The sequence below is a fragment of the Natator depressus genome, chromosome 10 (genome assembly GCF_965152275.1).
Source record: "Natator depressus isolate rNatDep1 chromosome 10, rNatDep2.hap1, whole genome shotgun sequence".
NCBI lineage: Eukaryota > Metazoa > Chordata > Testudines > Cheloniidae > Natator > Natator depressus.
Window position 1 is genome coordinate 79,520,951 of NC_134243.1, and position 18,570 is coordinate 79,539,520.

At 41.1% G+C, this 18,570-nt stretch overlaps 1 protein-coding gene across 3 annotated transcripts in view; it reads left to right on the forward strand.

Annotated features, from left to right (window-relative positions):
* Nucleotides 1–18,570, forward strand: part of MAP2K5 (mitogen-activated protein kinase kinase 5) — a 194,704-nt gene that overhangs the window by 58,671 nt on the left and 117,463 nt on the right. For all 3 annotated transcript variants that reach the window (XM_074966611.1, XM_074966609.1, XM_074966610.1), the window contains exons 9-11: nt 589–628; nt 15,167–15,235; nt 15,328–15,409. In XM_074966611.1, the coding sequence (XP_074822712.1) occupies nt 589–628; nt 15,167–15,235; nt 15,328–15,409 (191 nt within the window). The remainder of the gene's footprint in view (nt 1–588; nt 629–15,166; nt 15,236–15,327; nt 15,410–18,570) is intronic.

Here is an 18,570-nt window from a genome sequence, read left to right on the forward strand (position 1 = left end):
CAGCACTGCTCTGTCTGGAGTGTTTGCTGCCCTCCTCAGGCTCCAGGGCATGACTGAAGCAGCTCTGCTCTGCAAGCCTTCTTATATGGGCCAGCCTGGCCCTGATTGGCTGCTTCTCTCAGCCTCTCTCTGATTGACTGCCTCCTGCACAGCCTCTCAAGGCTCTATTAACCCTTAGAGCCTAGTGTGGGGCAGGCGCCCCATCACAAGGGTTTACAGCATATTTGCATTACTTTGTAAGAAACTCTGAAGGTAAGTCAGTTCATATCCATATCCACATTACTATGCAGTATAAAATTCCCTTATATATGTGCCTATCTACAAAACGTGCAGAAACATAATGTGGAAACTGCTTTATCATCAAAAAAGTTTTATTGTGCATACATTCATTTTTCTGATCAGTTGTTTTTAGACATAAATGTTTTGAAATACTTTTGCTGTTTGGAAATAGTATATGGAAACTGGTTTCCAGTAAAAGTGTGTTTTCACTAATTCATTTTTATGTGAAATTAGTTATATACAGGTTGCATATATGTATAAAGGTTATTTTGCGGGATCTCAAGTTGTTTAATTTTTTCCCTCATGCAGAGCATATCATGTCCCTAGTGGCAAAATACTGGCAGTAAAGGTAAGATATTGTAGTAATTTTCTGTTTTTTGTTTTGTTTTTAATCTTTACTTTGGTTTCTTTCCTCTCCCTTTTATAATTATCAGACCTTAATTTGCTTCACTGCATTAAAAAGCCACAGTACTTACGCAGGGAAATCGCCTTGCATAATCTAACAAATCAGAATGACCACAGAGCTCCCAGATGACCTGGTTTCACAGAGTGGTAGCAGGGGGATTATTCTGCATTGTGCTTCAGGCTCGCTACATTTGCCCCCCACCCCCATTTAGGTTAAGTGGGTAATCCTGAGAATAGCTGTGGTGTGTACCGTGGGGATAAAAACCAGTTGGCTGTGATTCTACTTTACCACCTGAATCCTAGAATTACAGAAATAAGTGGTAGAAAGGTCACCTAGGTCATCCTATCTGTTCCTCTGCTGATGCAGAAGCACTCCATAGAGTATATTCTCATGTGCTTCGTGAGATGATTATTTCCCTTGGGAGATTATTCTGCTTTCTAAGAGATCTTGCTGTTCTGAAAATTTTCTTCATAGTCTTCCCTAAATTTGCCTTTTATTGTTTGTATCCAACTATGTGGATTTTTCTGTGTCAATATTTTTAGAACCTCCACTGAAAGTTACTATTGAATTATTATTATTTATTAAGATAAGTCACAATCCAGACTGAAGTTTGACTGAAAGGTGTGTTAGCAAATAATGAAAACTATTTCTGATTCCACTGCACCAAGTTAGTATATGTAGAGTTGAATAACAAATACAATTTAATATTTTAAAACAAAATATTTGAAAGTAAGTTCCTCCTTTACTTATCAATCAAGGTCTAAACATAGGTTTTTTGTGATACCACTGAAACTTAAAACAGTCCACAGAGTTGAGGAAGACATTTTCCTTTCAGTGTTTGTTATGGTTTGGTAACTTAAATAGGTAACTAAAAAAAGAAAAAGTTTACTTTAATTAATTTATGAGATAATTATTAAGGTTTTCATTAGGACTCTTTTCTCCCATCCTATATCTAACCAATGTTTTTTCTATCACTGAGTTGTGTTAAATTTTATTTTGCTGGGTGGAGGGTGTATTTGCAGCCTAGCTTCTGAAAGCAACATTGCCACAGTTTGTTTGTGTGAATTGAAGTAAATGGAGCTTCTGGTTACTGGCCTGTGCCATGAGACCTCTATATCGGAATGATCGCTGACTTCAGTGTGTGTTCCATGCATTGAGGGCTTCAAGGATTGGGCCCTGTTTTTCTGTGCTTTCAATCACATATATTTTAATAAAATTTTCCAGCTGTGCCTCTGACTTTTTCTTTGGGGCAGATAAAATCCTTTTGTATTTCACATAAAATAGATGAAATTCATAATTATGTATTTTGATTTGACCCATTGGAAATTCCTGTGCATTTGAGAGAAGCAAATGTTTGCTGCTGACTCCCTTTCTCAACTGGCTCTCTGAATGCAGGAAACGTTTGAAGTCTAATGACTCTTTGAAAGAGAGCCCAGGACGTGGAACTCAGAGAGGAGATGAACTCAACAAATTTTGCACGTGCACACTGAAGAAGTCTTTTTTTTTTTTAACATTTTCATGTATTGTGTTTGTCGTTGACAAAACCCATGACAATCAAATGGAGAAGACAAGAATTCACCATAGTCATACAAAATGATCCCTTGTTTGTTTGTTGTAAGTAATTCTGAATAAGAATTTTAACAGGAAAAGACTTTTTTTTTTTAAATGTGGGGCCGAAAATGTTCTTCCCCAAGATGATTTCTCTTTTGAAGGCTAAAATCTTTGCCTATTGAACACTGCCCCCATCTCTCACTGGATGGGAGCGTTAGAGACTAACCAATTTATTTGAGCATAAGCTTTCGTGAGCTACAGCTCACTTTATCGGATGCATACTGTGTGTCTTTCCACAGTATGCATCCGATGAAGTGAGCTGTAGCTCACGAAAGCTTATGCTCAAATAAATTGGTTAGTCTCTAAGGTGCCACAAGTACTCCTTTTCTTTTTGCGAATACAGACTAACACGGCTGTTACTCTGATACCTGGATGGGAGCCCTGTCTCTTTCCATGCTCCTGCTCCCTCTGCTCCCTTGAGAGAGAGCTCTTCCAAGCCATATACAGAGGAGCCTCCCTCCATTCCAGCCCTGGCACAAAGTTACTCAGGCTTCTTTCACCACAGCCTCATCTCCTGAAGTATGTTGCCACCATCCCACTATGGGAACAGTCGGAAATAATCTGCAGGAGGTGGTGGAGCAAGTGAGGGCACAGGTCTTGGAGGAAGGAGGGGCTTGTCAAGATTAACTACATGCAAGAGAGACTGATCCCCCTGCCTTTCATTTGCAAGAAAACCTTTCCCTCCAAAAAACCTCACCTTGTTGTTTCCCTCTAAGGAGGCCCTAAGGAGTCGACCAGTCCCCAAGGGTTAGTTAGTATCTTGTGGGTTTGTTAGCCTGGATTTTGATTGCTAAATGTCACTGCTTTGATCGTCCATATCAGTATTAATTAAAATGTACTTATTCTGTGCCCTTTCAAAAATTGCATTGCGGGACATGCGTATTGTCATGTGTTTATAACATCATGGTCGCAAAAGTAGGAATCAGGAAACTGCATCTCTGTCCCCATTTTGTCACTAATTTGCTCTGTCACCTTGAGCAAGTCACTTACCTCTGACTCAGTTTCCCCATCTAAAAAATGAGGGTATTAAGACCTTTGTCCTGATAAGAATGTTGAGGATTGATCAGTATAAAGTAGACGAGTATTAGAGGACACTGTGATCTCTGTGAATTGAAAGGGCTACAAACGTGTAAAGTTATTCTTACATGAGTATATTTCTATTAAATGTAAATATTACATAATGATTTGGCAACCCAGGTTAACACTTGTAAGTCCTGTTGATTAGGTGCTTTGTACTGGTGGATAGTCTTGAAAATTGCAAGTAGACTGAGCAGAAAAAAATACATGTTGCAGACTGAAGCTCTCTACACTGAGTCTGTCATAAAAACTTTTCAGCTAGATAATGCATGGAGGATTTAATAGATTTCCTAATATTACTTATTTTCTAACTGGGGGAAAAATCCCTCTAAGAGCGGATGAAAAATCCTAGCATTGTGTGTATTGTGGCTGATTGCCATTCTTCAGCTGTTTTAGTTTTTGCTGCTCTTAAACTAGCATTTAAATGGACCATTTGATTAATCATTTGTATCCTGACTATAATACTCCCAAATTTCCTTTGAGTTGTACATACTGTAAAAGACAATTATGTCGCCACAGATTAAATAAGTGAATTAAAACAGAATAGCAGCTTAATTTGACCTGTGATTTTACTCTCGTTCCCTTTAGTGGAACGTATGCCACTCCAGCAAATAGATGAAGTCATCCATGACAGCTTGTGATGAATTGCCGTATTTATACTGGATATTTTAATAGCCTCACACTAATTTAAATTGAGCACAGAGTAAATTATAATTCAGTCACTTGACTGCTTGTATTTAACTTGACAACTCATCCTTATTTGTCCTGGAGGTGTAGAGGAGAGCAGAGGAAATGTGCACAGGTATTTCTCTTTTAGATTTAACCCTTCCTATTTGAAATATTAAGTAGTCAAATTCTCATATGTTTTACGCTGCTTAGCATGTTTATAGGTTGCTTTATTTTAAGCAGGGGAGTTGATATTCTTAATACTACTGTCATTACTGTGGCATTCTGTCATTCCATCAGGAGGGAAGGAGTGTGTCGTCGTTCAGGGTCCAAGATTGGTAGACAAGAGATCTAGGTTCAATGCAGAGTAGCTGTGTGACCTTAGGGTATGTCTACACTCCAGTTCAACACCTGTGGCTGGCCCGTGTTAGCTGGCTTGGGCTGCAGGGCTGTAAAACTAGTGTAGACAGGCTTCAGGTAGAGTGAGGGGTTGTGTGTGTGTGTGTGTGTGTGTGTGTGTTGCCTTCCTGCTTATTGCTCCCTCTTCTTATTTGTTTCCTGGTTCTTTCTCCCTGAATTCAGTGTTCCAGTTCCTTTCACTGTGTGTGTTCATAGAGCCCTTCTGTGCCTCAGTTTCTCATCTGTAAAATGGGAATACTACTACTTTCCTAACCATGGAGTGGCATGAGGCAGAATTTATTAATGCTTATGAGCTGCTCAGATACTCCACTGTTAAGCACCATAGGTATGTCATTTAATAAAATGCCTCCTTCCCAGAACTCTCCTCTGTATCTCCAGTTGTGGATCATCATCTCTCCTAATTTTGGAAAAGCCTCAGTTGGGTCAGACACTTCTGATCCACCATTCCCGCTCTGGCTTTGGCTTTTCTAGAAGGTAGATAGTTGCAATTAGCACCTGAGTTTTTTCCCCATTTGTCAGGAATGGCATGATGTTAAATCATGTTTTTTTCTGCCTTGCGAAAAGTTAGTCCCAGCTTAAGGTGTTTTCTGTGTTAAAAGCTGTTTTGTTAATGCATACTACATTACACTTCGTTTTAGTTACTTATTCAATTTGTGGTTACATATGGCAGTAAATTTGTGTAATAATTTAGGGTTGTACGAATAAAAAGTAAAACTGCAGTGGGCATAATATTAATATATGTAATTATAATACTGAATATTGGGATGTTTGTATACATTTTTGTTTGATATTTTCTCAAGAAGATATACATGTCATGACTCATTTTAGTTTTCAATATTATATATTGAAAAAAGTTGAAAACACTTGATTATAGGAAAATGACAGTAATGGAGAGTAGTATGCGTGAAGCATTAAGCAGTCAGAAGCATGCAGTTGCAGTTACCAGTCCAAGTCTGTTTGGCCATGCAGCATTCTGCAGCAGAGGGCCAACTTGATATAGTGGATAGACCACGCTGATTCCTCAAGTTTGAATGGATGTATCCAAAAGTTGAAAAGATGCTTTCTGTGCTTGATGATGATGCTAGACGCTGATGCAATTATTTTTCCAGTTTCCCAGTTTAAACTAGGTTTAAGCTGATATTTACCAGCGACCTGTCCTAAACTGGTTTTCCCCAGGAAATTTCCAACCCTGCCACATGTTAAGGATTGACCCGCAACTGTTTCCTTGAAATCAGTTGAACCGTTCTGCTTCTATATGTGCTGAACGGTGCTGAGTAAATTCACAGCGAGTTAATTTATACTTGATGAATTTAACCTCTCTTTCTGCTCTCAATATGTCCAGGAGCAGGACACAATTTTTCCTTTCTTTGCCACACCGGTCCTTTCAGAGATGCTGCAAGGTTTATTTGCTGTGTGCAGAGTTTAAATTTCATTTTCTTCCAGCACATTCAAGCCATGTGCATTGCAGTTGTGAAGGGTGTTCCCAGATCCTCATTTATTGCCTGTGTGTCAGTAGTAATGGGCGTGGGAAGTTATGTCCTCTTGGTGTATTAAGCAGTGTCCCATCCCACATAGACCTCTTCCACCTTAAAATTTGCTATCTGCAAACAAAACCCAGTTGTTGCAAGGAAACTATGCACAAAAGGAGCATGAGCAAAGACAAAGAGAAAGCATTAGATGGTCGAGATCAGGATCCTGACAAAAGGAAGAAAGGATAGGAGCAGAATACAGACCCTGGACTTCAGAAAAACAGACTTTGATTCCCTCACGGAACTGATGGGCAGGATCCCCTGGGAGGCTAATTGCGGGGGAAAGGAGTCCAGGAGAGCTGGCTGTATTTTCAAGAAGACTTATTGAGGGCGCAGGAACAAACCATCCCGATGTGCAGAAAGAATAGTAAATATGGCAGGCGACCAGCTTGGCTTAACAAAGAAATCTTCGGTGGGCTTAAACACAAAAAGAAAGCTTACAAGAAGTGGAAACTTGGACAGATTACTAGGGAGGGGCATAATAATATTGCTCGAGCATGCAGGGGTATAATCAGGAAGGCCAAAGCACAATTGGAGTTGCAGCAAGCAAGGGATGTGAAGGGTAACAAGAAGTGTTTCTACAGGTATGTTAGCAACAAGAAGAAGGTCCAGGAAAGTGTGGGACCCTTACTGAATGAGGGAGGCTACCTAGTGACAGATGATGTGGAAAAAGCTGAAGTACTCAATGCTTTTTTTGCCTCAGTCTTCACAGACAAGGTCAGCTCCCAGACTACTGCACTGGGCAGCACAGTATGGGGAGGAGGTGAGCAGCCCTCAGTGGTGAAAGAACAGGTTAAGGACTGTTTAGAAAAGCTGGACACGTATAAGTCCATGGGTCCAGATCTAATGCATCCAAGGGTGCTGAGGGAGTTGGCTGATGTGATTGCAGAGCCATTGGCCATTATCTTTGAAAACTCGTGGCGATCGGGGGAGGTCCCAGATGATTGGAAAAAGGCAAATAGAGTGCCCATCTTTTTAAAAGGGAAGGAGGAGAATCCGGGGAACTACAGACCAGTCAGTCTCACCTCAGTCCCTGGAAAAATCATGGAGCAGGTCCTCAAGGAATCCATTTTGAAGCACTTGGAGGAGAGGAAGGTGATCAGGAACGGTCAGCATGGATTCACCAAGGGCAAGTCATGCCTGACCAACCTGATTGCCTTCTATGATGAGATAACTGGCTCTGTGGATATGGGGAAAGCGGTGGACGTGATACACCTTGACTTTAGCAAAGCTTTTGATACGGTCTCCCACAGTATTCTTGCCAGCAAGTTAAAAAAGTATGGTTTGGATGAATGGACTATAAGGTGGATAGAAAGCTGGCTAGATCGTCGGGCTCAATGGGTAGTGACCAACGGCTCCATGTCTAGTTGGCAGCCGGTATCAAGCGGAGTGCCCCAGGGGTCAATCCTGGGGCCGGTTTTGTTCAATATCTTCATTAATGATCTGGATGATGGGATGGATTGCAGCTTCAGCAAGTTCGGGGATGACACTAAGCTGGGGGAGAGTTAGTTGCTCTGGAGGATAGGGATAGGGTCCAGAGGGACCTAGACAAATTGGAGGATTGGGCCAAAAGAGATCTGATGAGGTTCAAAAAGGACAAGTGCAGAGTCCTGCACTTAGGATGGAACAATCCCATGCACTGCTATAGGCTGGGGACCGACTGGCTAAGCAGCAGTTCTGCAGAAAAAGACCTGGGGATTACAGTGGATGAGAAGCTGGATATGAGTCAACAGTGTGCCCTTGTTGCCAAGAAGCCTAATGGTATATTGGGCTGCATTAGTAGGAGCATTGCCAGCAGATCGAGGGAAGTGATTATTCCCCTCCATTCAGCACTGGTGAGGCCACATCTGGAGCATTACATCCAATTTTCGGCCCCCCACTACAGAAAGGATGTGGTCAAATTGGAGAGAGTCCAGTGGAGGGCAACAAAAATGATTTGGGGGCTCGGGCACAAGATTTAAGAGGAGAGGCTGAGGGAACTGGGCTTATTTAGTCTGCAGAAGAGAAGAATGAGGGGGGATTTGATAGCAGCCTTCAGCTACCTGAAGGGAGGTTCCCAAGAGGATGGAGCTCGGCTGTTCTCAGTGGTGGTAGATGACAGAACAAGGAGCAATGGTTTCAAGTTGCAGTGGGGGAGGTCTAGGTTGGATATTAGGAAACACTATTTCACTAGGTTTCAGAGTAGCAGCCGTGTTAGTCTGTATCCGCAAAAAGAAAAGGAGTACTTGTGGCACCTTAGAGACTAACAAATTTATTTGCTCAAATAAATTTGTTAGTCTCTAAGGTGCCACAAGTACTCCTTTACTATTTCACTAGGAGGGTGATGAAGCACTGGAATGGGTTCCCTAGGGAGGTGGTGGAGTCTCCATTCTTAGAGTTTTTAAGGCCTGGCTTGACAGAGCTCTGGCTGGGATGGTTTAGTTGAGGTCTCTCCCAACCCTAATTATCTGTGATTCTGATTCTATGTTCAGATTTAGGGGAGGACATGCAGCCTTCCCCCCCCCACACACACACTTTTGGCCCAATTACAGTGCTGAAAGCCCTAAATAGCATGGGGTTATTCAGATGATAAATTAGGGTTAAACATATGGGCCTCTTTAATTTTTTCTAAAGTCATGCCAACCAGCTCCAGCTCAGACACAATGGAACCCTGCTGGTCAATAGAGCCAGTTATATGTGTTTGGATACAGTTAGCAGTGGCCTCTCTAATAATGGGGAAAATGCAACATTTACTGTGGCTCCTGTGTATTGGCTGCCTAATCTGGGGCTTCCTGGCAATGCCTTCTGGACTGTCAAAGCAGAGCTGGCATGTAACTTCGTCACTTTTTTTCTTTTAGGTTCCCCATTCATCATTTATTTATTTGGAGTACATGGGGATGAAGCACATACAGAAGTTGTAGGGTTATCCTTTTGCAGGTCATCTTTAACATTAGAATGCAGAGTCTGTATGTAATTATAATTTAATTCAAAACAATGGGAGACCTTTCTTCATGCCAGGTCCTGGGTGATTGGATAGTGGTGCTGTATTTGACACCAACCACGCTAACTAGTCAGTGCTTAGGTCAGTGAAAGCTTTAGTGAAGAGAGCAGAGACTTTTTATTGTCCGTGGTATGTAATAAAAGAAAATTAATCTTTATATTTTGAAGTAGGATTAAATTAAATTAATATGTTAATGGGTAAAACTGCTATAGTGTTCCAGCAAATTATTTTAAGTTTTTCAGACTGAAAAATGTAAGTGAATATTGCTGGCAAATGACTATTGATCTAGAGAAGTGTGTTAAATGTTTCTTGGCAGCCCTATATTACAGTTACAATTTAGTTTAGTGAGAGCTTTTACAAACAACCCTAAAGCAAACTCTTGATAGAAACTATGCTTTTTCTTTTAGACGGACATCAATACTGTAAAATGTATGTTTGGAAATGGTCTCTCCCTATATTTTGTTTCATCAGCAGTATATGCAACACATAATTTGTGTTCTGTTAATTCTGCAAAAGTACTGCTTTTGCTCTATAGTTCTAACTCTAAGATAGCATATGGATGGGGAAAGTAAGACTAAGGATAACATGCATTTAGTGTCAATCAATTTCAAATGTATTAGTGTAGCATCTTAGTAATTAACCATAACGCTCAACAAAACTAGCACAAATATTTAAGTCATCACAATACAAAAGATAAAATATCAGGTTCAACTCTTCTGCTAAATTCAAATGACACGTTTAAAACACCACATAAAATAATAAACAACATGAAATTACAAAAGCTGAGACTAAGTTGACCCGTTTAGGCCACAAAGAAAATTAACTTCATGCAATTCTTTCCTTGTTTTTGCCACCACTAAGGCAAATAGAGCAATTGCCTATTTAACGGACCTATTCATGTTACATAACAAACCTTCTAATTTTTGAACCAATGGTGCAAAAGGCTACTGTGCCAAGATTGAAGATAGCTATTTATTTCTCCAAAGACAATAAAAGTTACAAAATAGTAAGTAGTGTGGCAAATCTTCAACCTGGCTGGGCCCACATGGGTCATAAATGGTTATGCCTTTCAGTGCCTCCCTTTCATAGATGCTGACTGCCCATTGTTTGAAAATGGAGAGCCATAAAGGCACTCCTTAGCTTTTGCTGCTTATTCAGAATTTCCAAGGTATTACTTGAATTTATAGATGGTCTTTAAATGCGGGAGTCAGGGAGACATATTGGTTGTGTTAACATCTGCTATATTCAATCGTTCTCATATACCTTCAGCGCTAAACTTAATTCAGATGTTCATGATTTTACTTAAATTCCTGACCAAACCTAGTTCCAAAACCGCCCAAGAATGAAGTTCTCCATGAACTTGCAAGAGCCAGGGAAGCTTTAAATTTTACACCTATTAGGCTGTTACTCCAGACATGAGCTTGGCACATGATGTAAATTCATATTGTTCTTGGAATATGTGTCAGTGTGGATTCCACTGTAGGTACACACATGCACAAGTTAGTCTTTTAAATAGCCTTGTCGTTTGGGGCTGTGCATCCTTACGCTCCTATACAAAGGTGTAAAGGGTGGGTCAGCCATGGACCTCCTTTGGTTCCCTCTTACCCCCTATGGTTGCGAGAAGGAAGCTGGTGAGTGTCTGACCCACTAGTTCCTAGATTTGGCTAAATTTCTCAAACTCTTCAGTAAAACCCCCACGACTCTTCTGATCCATTGACATATGACTTCTGTGAATGATATCGACCCATCTGGACTGAATGTTCACGGGTCATACCTCCTGTACAGTCCCACTCAATGTGGCAGATTTGAAACCTGCGGGTTTTAAGCCCTGCCCCTTCTGCAATGGACTAATTTCACTGAAAGATGGGAATAGCAGTGCTCTTTCTGATTAGGAGTGTCACATGCACTGAGCGTATACAGTGCCTTTCATTCTCCGCAAGAATGCATCGGTTGTGAGACCTGTGGCTGAAGCTTCATCTCCTGAAGCAATATTCAAAGGTTTCTTCAGGTCCTGAGGAAACTAGCTCCAGAGTGCTGATAGTGAACAAGCCAGTTTTATTAAGCAACCCTAAAGATCAGCACAGAGAAGTCAGCATCGAGACAAGACCTGGCAATGGCACAGATGCCTCTAGCACCAAAGCTGACTCCACCAGTGCTGTGGACACCTCCAGTACTTTATTCTGGCATGAGAGAGGTTGCTCCAAATACAGAGATAGGCATTCCAGGCAGAACTCCAGCGTCTTCCCACAAAGACTGACCATCTAAGGATAAAACTGCCGTGCCCAGATGGTGTTGAGGGCTGGTGATGAGCAGCTTGTAACACAGAGGAGGACTCCTTGGGCACTGACCCAGACCATTAGTAAAAACTCTGGTACAGAGTGTGACGCAGGTCTCGGTGCTGCCCTTAGAAGAGGTCTACTCAATCTCTCTGTCTACAGCACATATGTTCCTTCCTCTTTTAAGCAGAGAATTCTCTTCTCTGAGATCTGTGGCCAACCTCACAGGAAGGCCTGTCTGCTCTCCTGACAGGGCTCAGCGGTCATTTTGTCAGAAACAGCTTTGGACTGACCAATGCCGATCATATGGCATGCCACTGTGTCCCTTTTGAACTTATTGGGGTTTACCATCCCAGACCTCTAGGAGCTGGTCCACATGACATTCAAGGAAGAGATCATTCTCTCCATCAGCTTCTCTGGACAGGCCACCTATGCCAGACTTCCAAGGGAAAAAAATACCCAGGGGCAGAACAACTACAACAGAATCCTCTTTTGCCACCAAAGGACCAATCATCCTCATTGCCCAGTGAGGCCATGTCTTTGGCACTATAGCTGGTGCCAGATGACTTCCAGTCATTCTAAGAACTCCTTCTGAGAATTGCTAAGATTCAGGCAATAGAGACTTCCTATCACATATGAGAGAAAGCTTATAAGCCTTTCGATAGTTTGACAGCTCCTGGGGCAGCCAGCATCATCGCCCTCATAAATGGGGAACTGTTGGACCTGGCCATGTGGCAGATGCCAGCCATAATAACACTCACTGAAACATGGGTAGAGAAGCAACACCAACTAGAGTTGGATGAATAACTGTTTTTTCGGTTTGTTGGCAGTTCTGAAAAATAAAAAAAAAAAAATTGATTTGTGTCAAACTGAAACCAGTTGGTTTTTTTTCAGCATTTTCAGTGAATCAAAGATGGACATTTTTTTGTCTGGGATGTTGCCCCAGGTCCTGCAGGACCACACTTGTTGGTTGGACCCAGAGTATATCCAGAAAGGGCTTTCCTTCTTGATCCCACTCTCTGATGATGATAATCATCCCAGACACTTCACAGACAGGTTAGGGTCATCTGCAGATGCAGGGGACCTGGTCTCAGGATGATTTGAAGCTGCATCTGAATGTCCTGGAGCTGAGGGTCATCCAGTGGCCTGCATTGTCGTAGAACTGGACAGCCAACACGTCCTTAATATGCTGTATATACAAGCAAGGAGGCACTTGCTTTTCTCCTTCATGCCGAAAAGCCATTAGACTATGCACTTGGTGTCCTCTCCAGGGGCTAACCCTATTGGCTCTAATTCTTCCAGGAGCCAGCAACAACCTGACAGACTTTTCAAGCCAGCATATGGTAACCAACCACAAGTGGTGACTGCAGATGTCCATCGCAGCGCCCATATTTTACCAGTGGGGTATTCCCATGGTAGAACTGTTTGCCTCTGAAGACATTCACAAGTGCCGATACTTCTGTTCCAGAGGAGGCACGAACCTGTGTTTTTTGCCAGACACCTTCCTGCGATGGTGATCACCGGGCCTCCTATACATCTCTCCCGTGACTCCCCTGTTCTCTAGGGTGAAATTAAAAGTCAGACAGTTGATCCGAAGAGCTCCCTTCTGCCTGAGGCAGTTTTGGCTCTGATCTCTTGCCCATGTTTATTCAGCCTCCCATCCATCTCCCATTCTGCCTGGATGTAATATCTCAGAACCACTGCCAGATATTGCACTCAAACCATGCACCTGACGGTGTGGATGTTGGCTGATTGAACACTGCTGACAGATTGTTCTCAACAAATTCAAGAAATCCTCATGCAGAGCAAGAAGCCATCTATTAAAGATCCACTCCTTCAAATGGAAATGAATCTCCATACGATCACTCCAACGTAATCTGGAGCCAGCAGAGGCTCCGAAACTCAGGATCCTCAGCTACAAGCTGCACTTGAAACAAGCTGCATTTACACTTAGTGTTTCCATCTTGCAGCTATTTTGTAATGCCAGCTCCAGTACAGTCATACTCATCTTCTCACATCCAGCAATACTGAGATTCCTTAAGGACTTCCTGCTTACTTACCCAGCTGTTAGAGACCTGCCTCCTACGTGGAATCTCAGCGTTGTCCTCCTAACATTTATGGAGTCTCTGTTTGAGCCGTTATTGGATTGTTTGATTCATCACTTTACCCTTATGACAGTCTTTCTGGTTGTCATCACCTCAGTGTGGAGGGTCTGCAAGCTCCAGGCCATTATGGCCAGACCTCCCTACGTAGCTTTCACAGGGACAAGATGGTTCTGAGACCACACACTAAATTCATCCCTAAGGTCGTCTTGGAGCTTCACCTGAAGTAGTCAATTAACTTACCCATTTTCTTCCTAAAGCCCCATTCAATGCCAGAAGAGAAGAAGCTACTTTGGACATTTCTTGCTCTGTTATCACAAGACCAAAATGTTTAATCTTTCTCCTCTTGTTTTTTTTGCTGTATCCGGCTGGTTGAAAAGACAAACCATCTCATCAGCGAAAATCTCTAAGTGGATCAGTCGGTGCATCTCCTGTTATCAGTTAGCTGGCGAGCCTCTCTCTCCAGGCATCATGGCATGCTCCACCAGGGCATATATAGTGTCTTTGGCCTGCTTCAGAAACGTACAAGTATCTGAGATTTGCAAAGCAGCAATATGGAGCAAGCCATTGATATTGTTAAACTTTACACCCTTGTCGTGATGGTTAGTACTGATGCCAGATTCGAGAGAGCTGTACTTCAATCGCTAGCTGACTATTGCAGCTGGCGCTCCTCATTCTCACCGTCCAGAGGGAGTACTGTTTGCCAGTCCTGTACAGTGGAATCCATACTGACACATACTTGGAGACAATGGTAACTATGGGTTCTTTGAGATGTTGTAGTCAGTGCAGATCCCATGACCTGTCCTCCATCCCTGCTTTTTGGAGTCCTCAGCAACATGGTCTTTAAATTGTGAGGGACCTGGGGGAGAGTCATTGCTCCTTATCCTTTGTACTGGAGCACAAGAAGGCACAGGACACATGCACGGCCCCTGACATACGCCACTTTTTCAAAATACTTGGGCCTCATGTTCATGAGGCAGATGCACTCCTACAGTAGTATCCACACTGACTTGTGCTGGAGAATTTGCTTAAATGCTACAGGACTGCTTAGAATGTGTAAAGTGTCTTGGCTACATTCTGCAAAGTTTATCAGGGTCCAGAGTTCTCGGTGTTTCATGGCCAGCCACAGTTGAAAAGTGCTCACGCCAGGGCTGGAAATCAGTTGACCTGAGCTCTGTCTATGCACCTACCACAGACTTGATTGACGCTGTCTTTCTGTGCTCCAGCTTCCCTGTCTGTAAAATGAGGATAGCATCTTTCAGGTGTGGTTGAATATATGTAAAAGTGCTGTAGTATCCTTGAGTTAAAGATGCCTTTATAAGTGCAAAGTATTAGTCCAAGGGTTTTCAAATTAGAGGTCATGAGGTTATTACATGGGGGTCACGAGCTGTCAACCTCCACCCCCAAACCCTGCTTTGCCTCCAGTATTTATAATAGTGTTTAATATAAAAAAATTTGTTTTTAATTTATAAAGGGGGTCGCACTCAGAGGCTTCCTGTGTGAAAGGGGTCACCAATACAAAAGTTTGAGAACCACGGTGCTAGGTAGTGCTGCCTTATACTGTTAGGGTAAATTATTCCTCCTATTCCTTAGGGAATGTGTGTGGCCGAAGTAGGTTCTATAGTCAGTTTAACCTGTGACTAGCTTTTAAAAGTAATTAATTCTGTCCTTTGGCCTCCAGTTTCCTTTCTCTGCCATTTCTGGCTCCCACGTTCTCTTTCACATACAGACTATCAATATATGCTGTTGATTTTAATTCAATATAATTTACTTGTATTTTATTTCAGAACAGATAATGTTTCTAATGTTTATATTTTTAGCTCATACCTTTAGATATTACACTGGAACTCCAAAAGCAGATTATGTCGGAATTAGAAATCCTTTATAAGGTATTCTTTTTATAACACTTACTTTTAATTACGTTTGTCTGTAGTCTTTATGCAGAGGCTTTTTTGAATAGGGTTCTTTTTTCTTTTTACAGTGCGACTCATCTTATATCATAGGATTTTATGGCGCTTTTTTTGTAGAAAACAGAATTTCACTATGTACAGAATTCATGGATGGTGAGTTGACTATTTTGTGTACTCTTAATTGTAAAAAAACATTTAAAGATATATACTTCCAATGTACTGGAGAATATGATCATTTTAAAAAGGATGTCAGAATTACCACTTTACATTAAATATTTCATTATATACAATATTTTTATGAATGTAATTTCATTTGCTTTTATTGAAAATTTAAATAGAACAGAAAAAAGTGCTAGTTCAATCTGTGTTTTGATATTTGATTCTTCCATGCAATCTGTCTTCACTGACAAAACAGCTGTTCTTTTCTTTTAATGTTTCAATAGCCAAAACAGATTTTCTTTTAAAGAAATCTATTAACCCAATGTCCTGTGTGTTTTCAGTGAAAATTGGTTCTTAATTGCAAGATAACGAATTATTTTCCAACACAGCTGTTTAGCTCTGCTGCACTCAGTTTCCTTTGGAGTGTACCCTTATTTTTTCCAGTCTGAATCTCTTTTAGGCCTATAGTACTCCCTACCCTGTGATCTGGTTCCAGTGTCATTCTGGAGATTTAATAGCACTTTTACCTTGAAATTTTGTGCTTTGAGATCCTTGGATAAAAGGCACTTTCAACAAGCAAAGTAATCTTATTAAAGCGATTTATAATCATTGCTATCCTCTGTCTATCAAGTCTGAGAGTCTCTCTTGCATGACAGATACAGTCTTCCAGTGTCTGGTGCATGAAAACTCAAACATTTTCCAGCATTCTAGTCTTAGTTTTATGTTGTCATTACATCGCTGAAGCAATAATCCATGACGCTCTATGAATTTCTCATGAGCCAGCATTTTCTGGCATAGCTAGGTTTTTTTTACAAAGGTGCAGTTGAGTTGGATATGAAGAAATAGAAGTCTTGCAAGTAATTTATAATATAAATAGTCATGCAAAGATGGCTCTCATAGGAAGTTTACATAAAACAGATGTGTGTCAACGACCATTGTTGGCTACCTTCTTTTCTTTCTTCCATTGAGGATCGCAAATAAAGTCTTTCAGAGTTTTTTATAGATTTCTGCTCATTACAATAATCTGTTTTACAGTCTAGATATGATCATTCTTTTTGCGCTTCCCTTTGCTGTTCTGAAGTTCATAGCAACCCATTTTCATAGATGAATTGTGGCTCTGATCTTCTGTAAATGCTAAGTTTTTTATATATATACACACACACATTCAACAAAACCCAGATGTGAAGTTCATTGATGTTCTTGTACTGTACAAACATTGCCCAATGGGTTTGATTTTCAATATTTGTGTTCTCATTAATGTACTCTGGGGTTGAGAACAGGCTGCTGGAAACTTGTGTACAAATTGGTATTTAAATGTGCATGTCACGTGGTGGGCATTCCAAGTAGGGAAATATTTGGAAATGCTACAATGTGCATCTACTTACAGTCTGAAGATCAGGGTCTATAAGTGAGCAGGCAAATTCAAATGCAATTAAAAAGTGACAGAAGTACCTATTTGTAAATGTTTGCCATTCTGAATTCTTGTATAAGAACAGTTAACCCTTTAAGATGTTCATCTTTCATAATGTTGCACAACACTGGTATTTACTGACCATGCAAAAGTTACTTGGAATCATATTGGAAAAGAACTCTGGTCCATCTAATGCAGTGTACACTCCCTCTGGCAATGCTCTGTAAACAATAATATAAAGGAAGAACAAAACTCTCATAATGGGACCTTGTCAAAACTTTTGTTCAAAACTTTCTTATGGCTGCAGGTAAAGATGGAAACATTTACCTCCTAACCCCTGCAAGTGAATAGCCCATAAGCAAGACACTTTTTAACCCCTAGTAACCATTTTTGACAAGCCTTCCTGTCTTGGAATAGTTGTGTATAAAGACTTGTGTGTATCCAGTCTCCTCTTTAAAAAAATCCCATTGAACTGTGTCTCAAAAGTGTCCTATGGCAGTGAATTCCATGGATGGTTGTGTGAATAAATACTTCTTTTGTGGAATAGCTAATCACAGATGGAGCTCTAAGGTTAGCTTGACACTTTGCATCTGTATGTTTGGGGATACTTATGTATTAAGGGGATGCAGAGTAAAAACACACACACAGTAGTATTGGTTTTCCTCTTATGGACTTGAAAGCAAAGAAAACTATGTGAATCGTGGTTTACAAATACTGAAGTGCAGAGCTTGAACTGCTTGACCTGGCTCATCCTGGCACCTGCCAATTGATCTTCAAAATCAATGGGAACATAAAACGAGGCTTATTTGCCGTTTCACTTTTACATCTGTAATAAAAATGCTATTTTACTAAATAAAGATGGTGAAATACATTGTTGGATTGTTTTTATTATCGCTGTCTTCTCTTTGGAAGTGCAGAATACCCACAAATTTCATTGAAGTTAATGGAAGCTGCAAGTTCTCAGCACCTTTAAAGATCAGGCCCTGTTTGTTTAGGTGCCTACATGTGGATTTAGAACCCTGACTTTAGGCTCCCAGTTTTGAACATTGACCACAATTTTTGTCCACTGTGTGCTTTGCACAACAAAAATGTTTGGGTATTCTAAGATCAGTGTTCTTTGCTTTCTTCCACTGCACTGTCTATAGTCAAACTATTCACTTTTTAAGCAAAAGACTTGGCTGCTGATGTGTGAGAGTAGACCATTTTTTTGCAGCGGTAAATGTACACTGCTCAGTAGACTCATGAACATGAATAAGAATGACCTGAGCCTGTGAGCAGCCTTCCCTTTCTGTGATGAGTGCTCTGAGCCTGATGTGTCATTTGAGATAATTACCTGTGAGATATCAGCCAATCCACAAGCAAGGGTCTAACCAAGGCAGGTATACAGGTTCCTAATGAAAGCAGCCACTGCAGTCTGCTCAATGTTGACACACTGTTGGGGATGCTCCCTGCTATCTGATAGTTCTGACAGACTGCTCCTTCCCCTGCTCCAGCTCAAGCCAGCTCAGCTCAAGCTCAAGCACCTGGCTGTCCTGACACTTGACCTTCTATGGTGTTGAATAGACATGTGAGGCTGTGCTACCTTTCATCACACTTTGTAAGAGCCCATCTAAATTCACTTAAAAATTTAAGTCCAGTCTCATGCCTTGAACATAGACACTCTACATTTAAAAACAAAACTTAACACACAAATAAAAATGATTTTAAGAAAACAATGTTATGACCGTGTTGGTCCCAGGATATT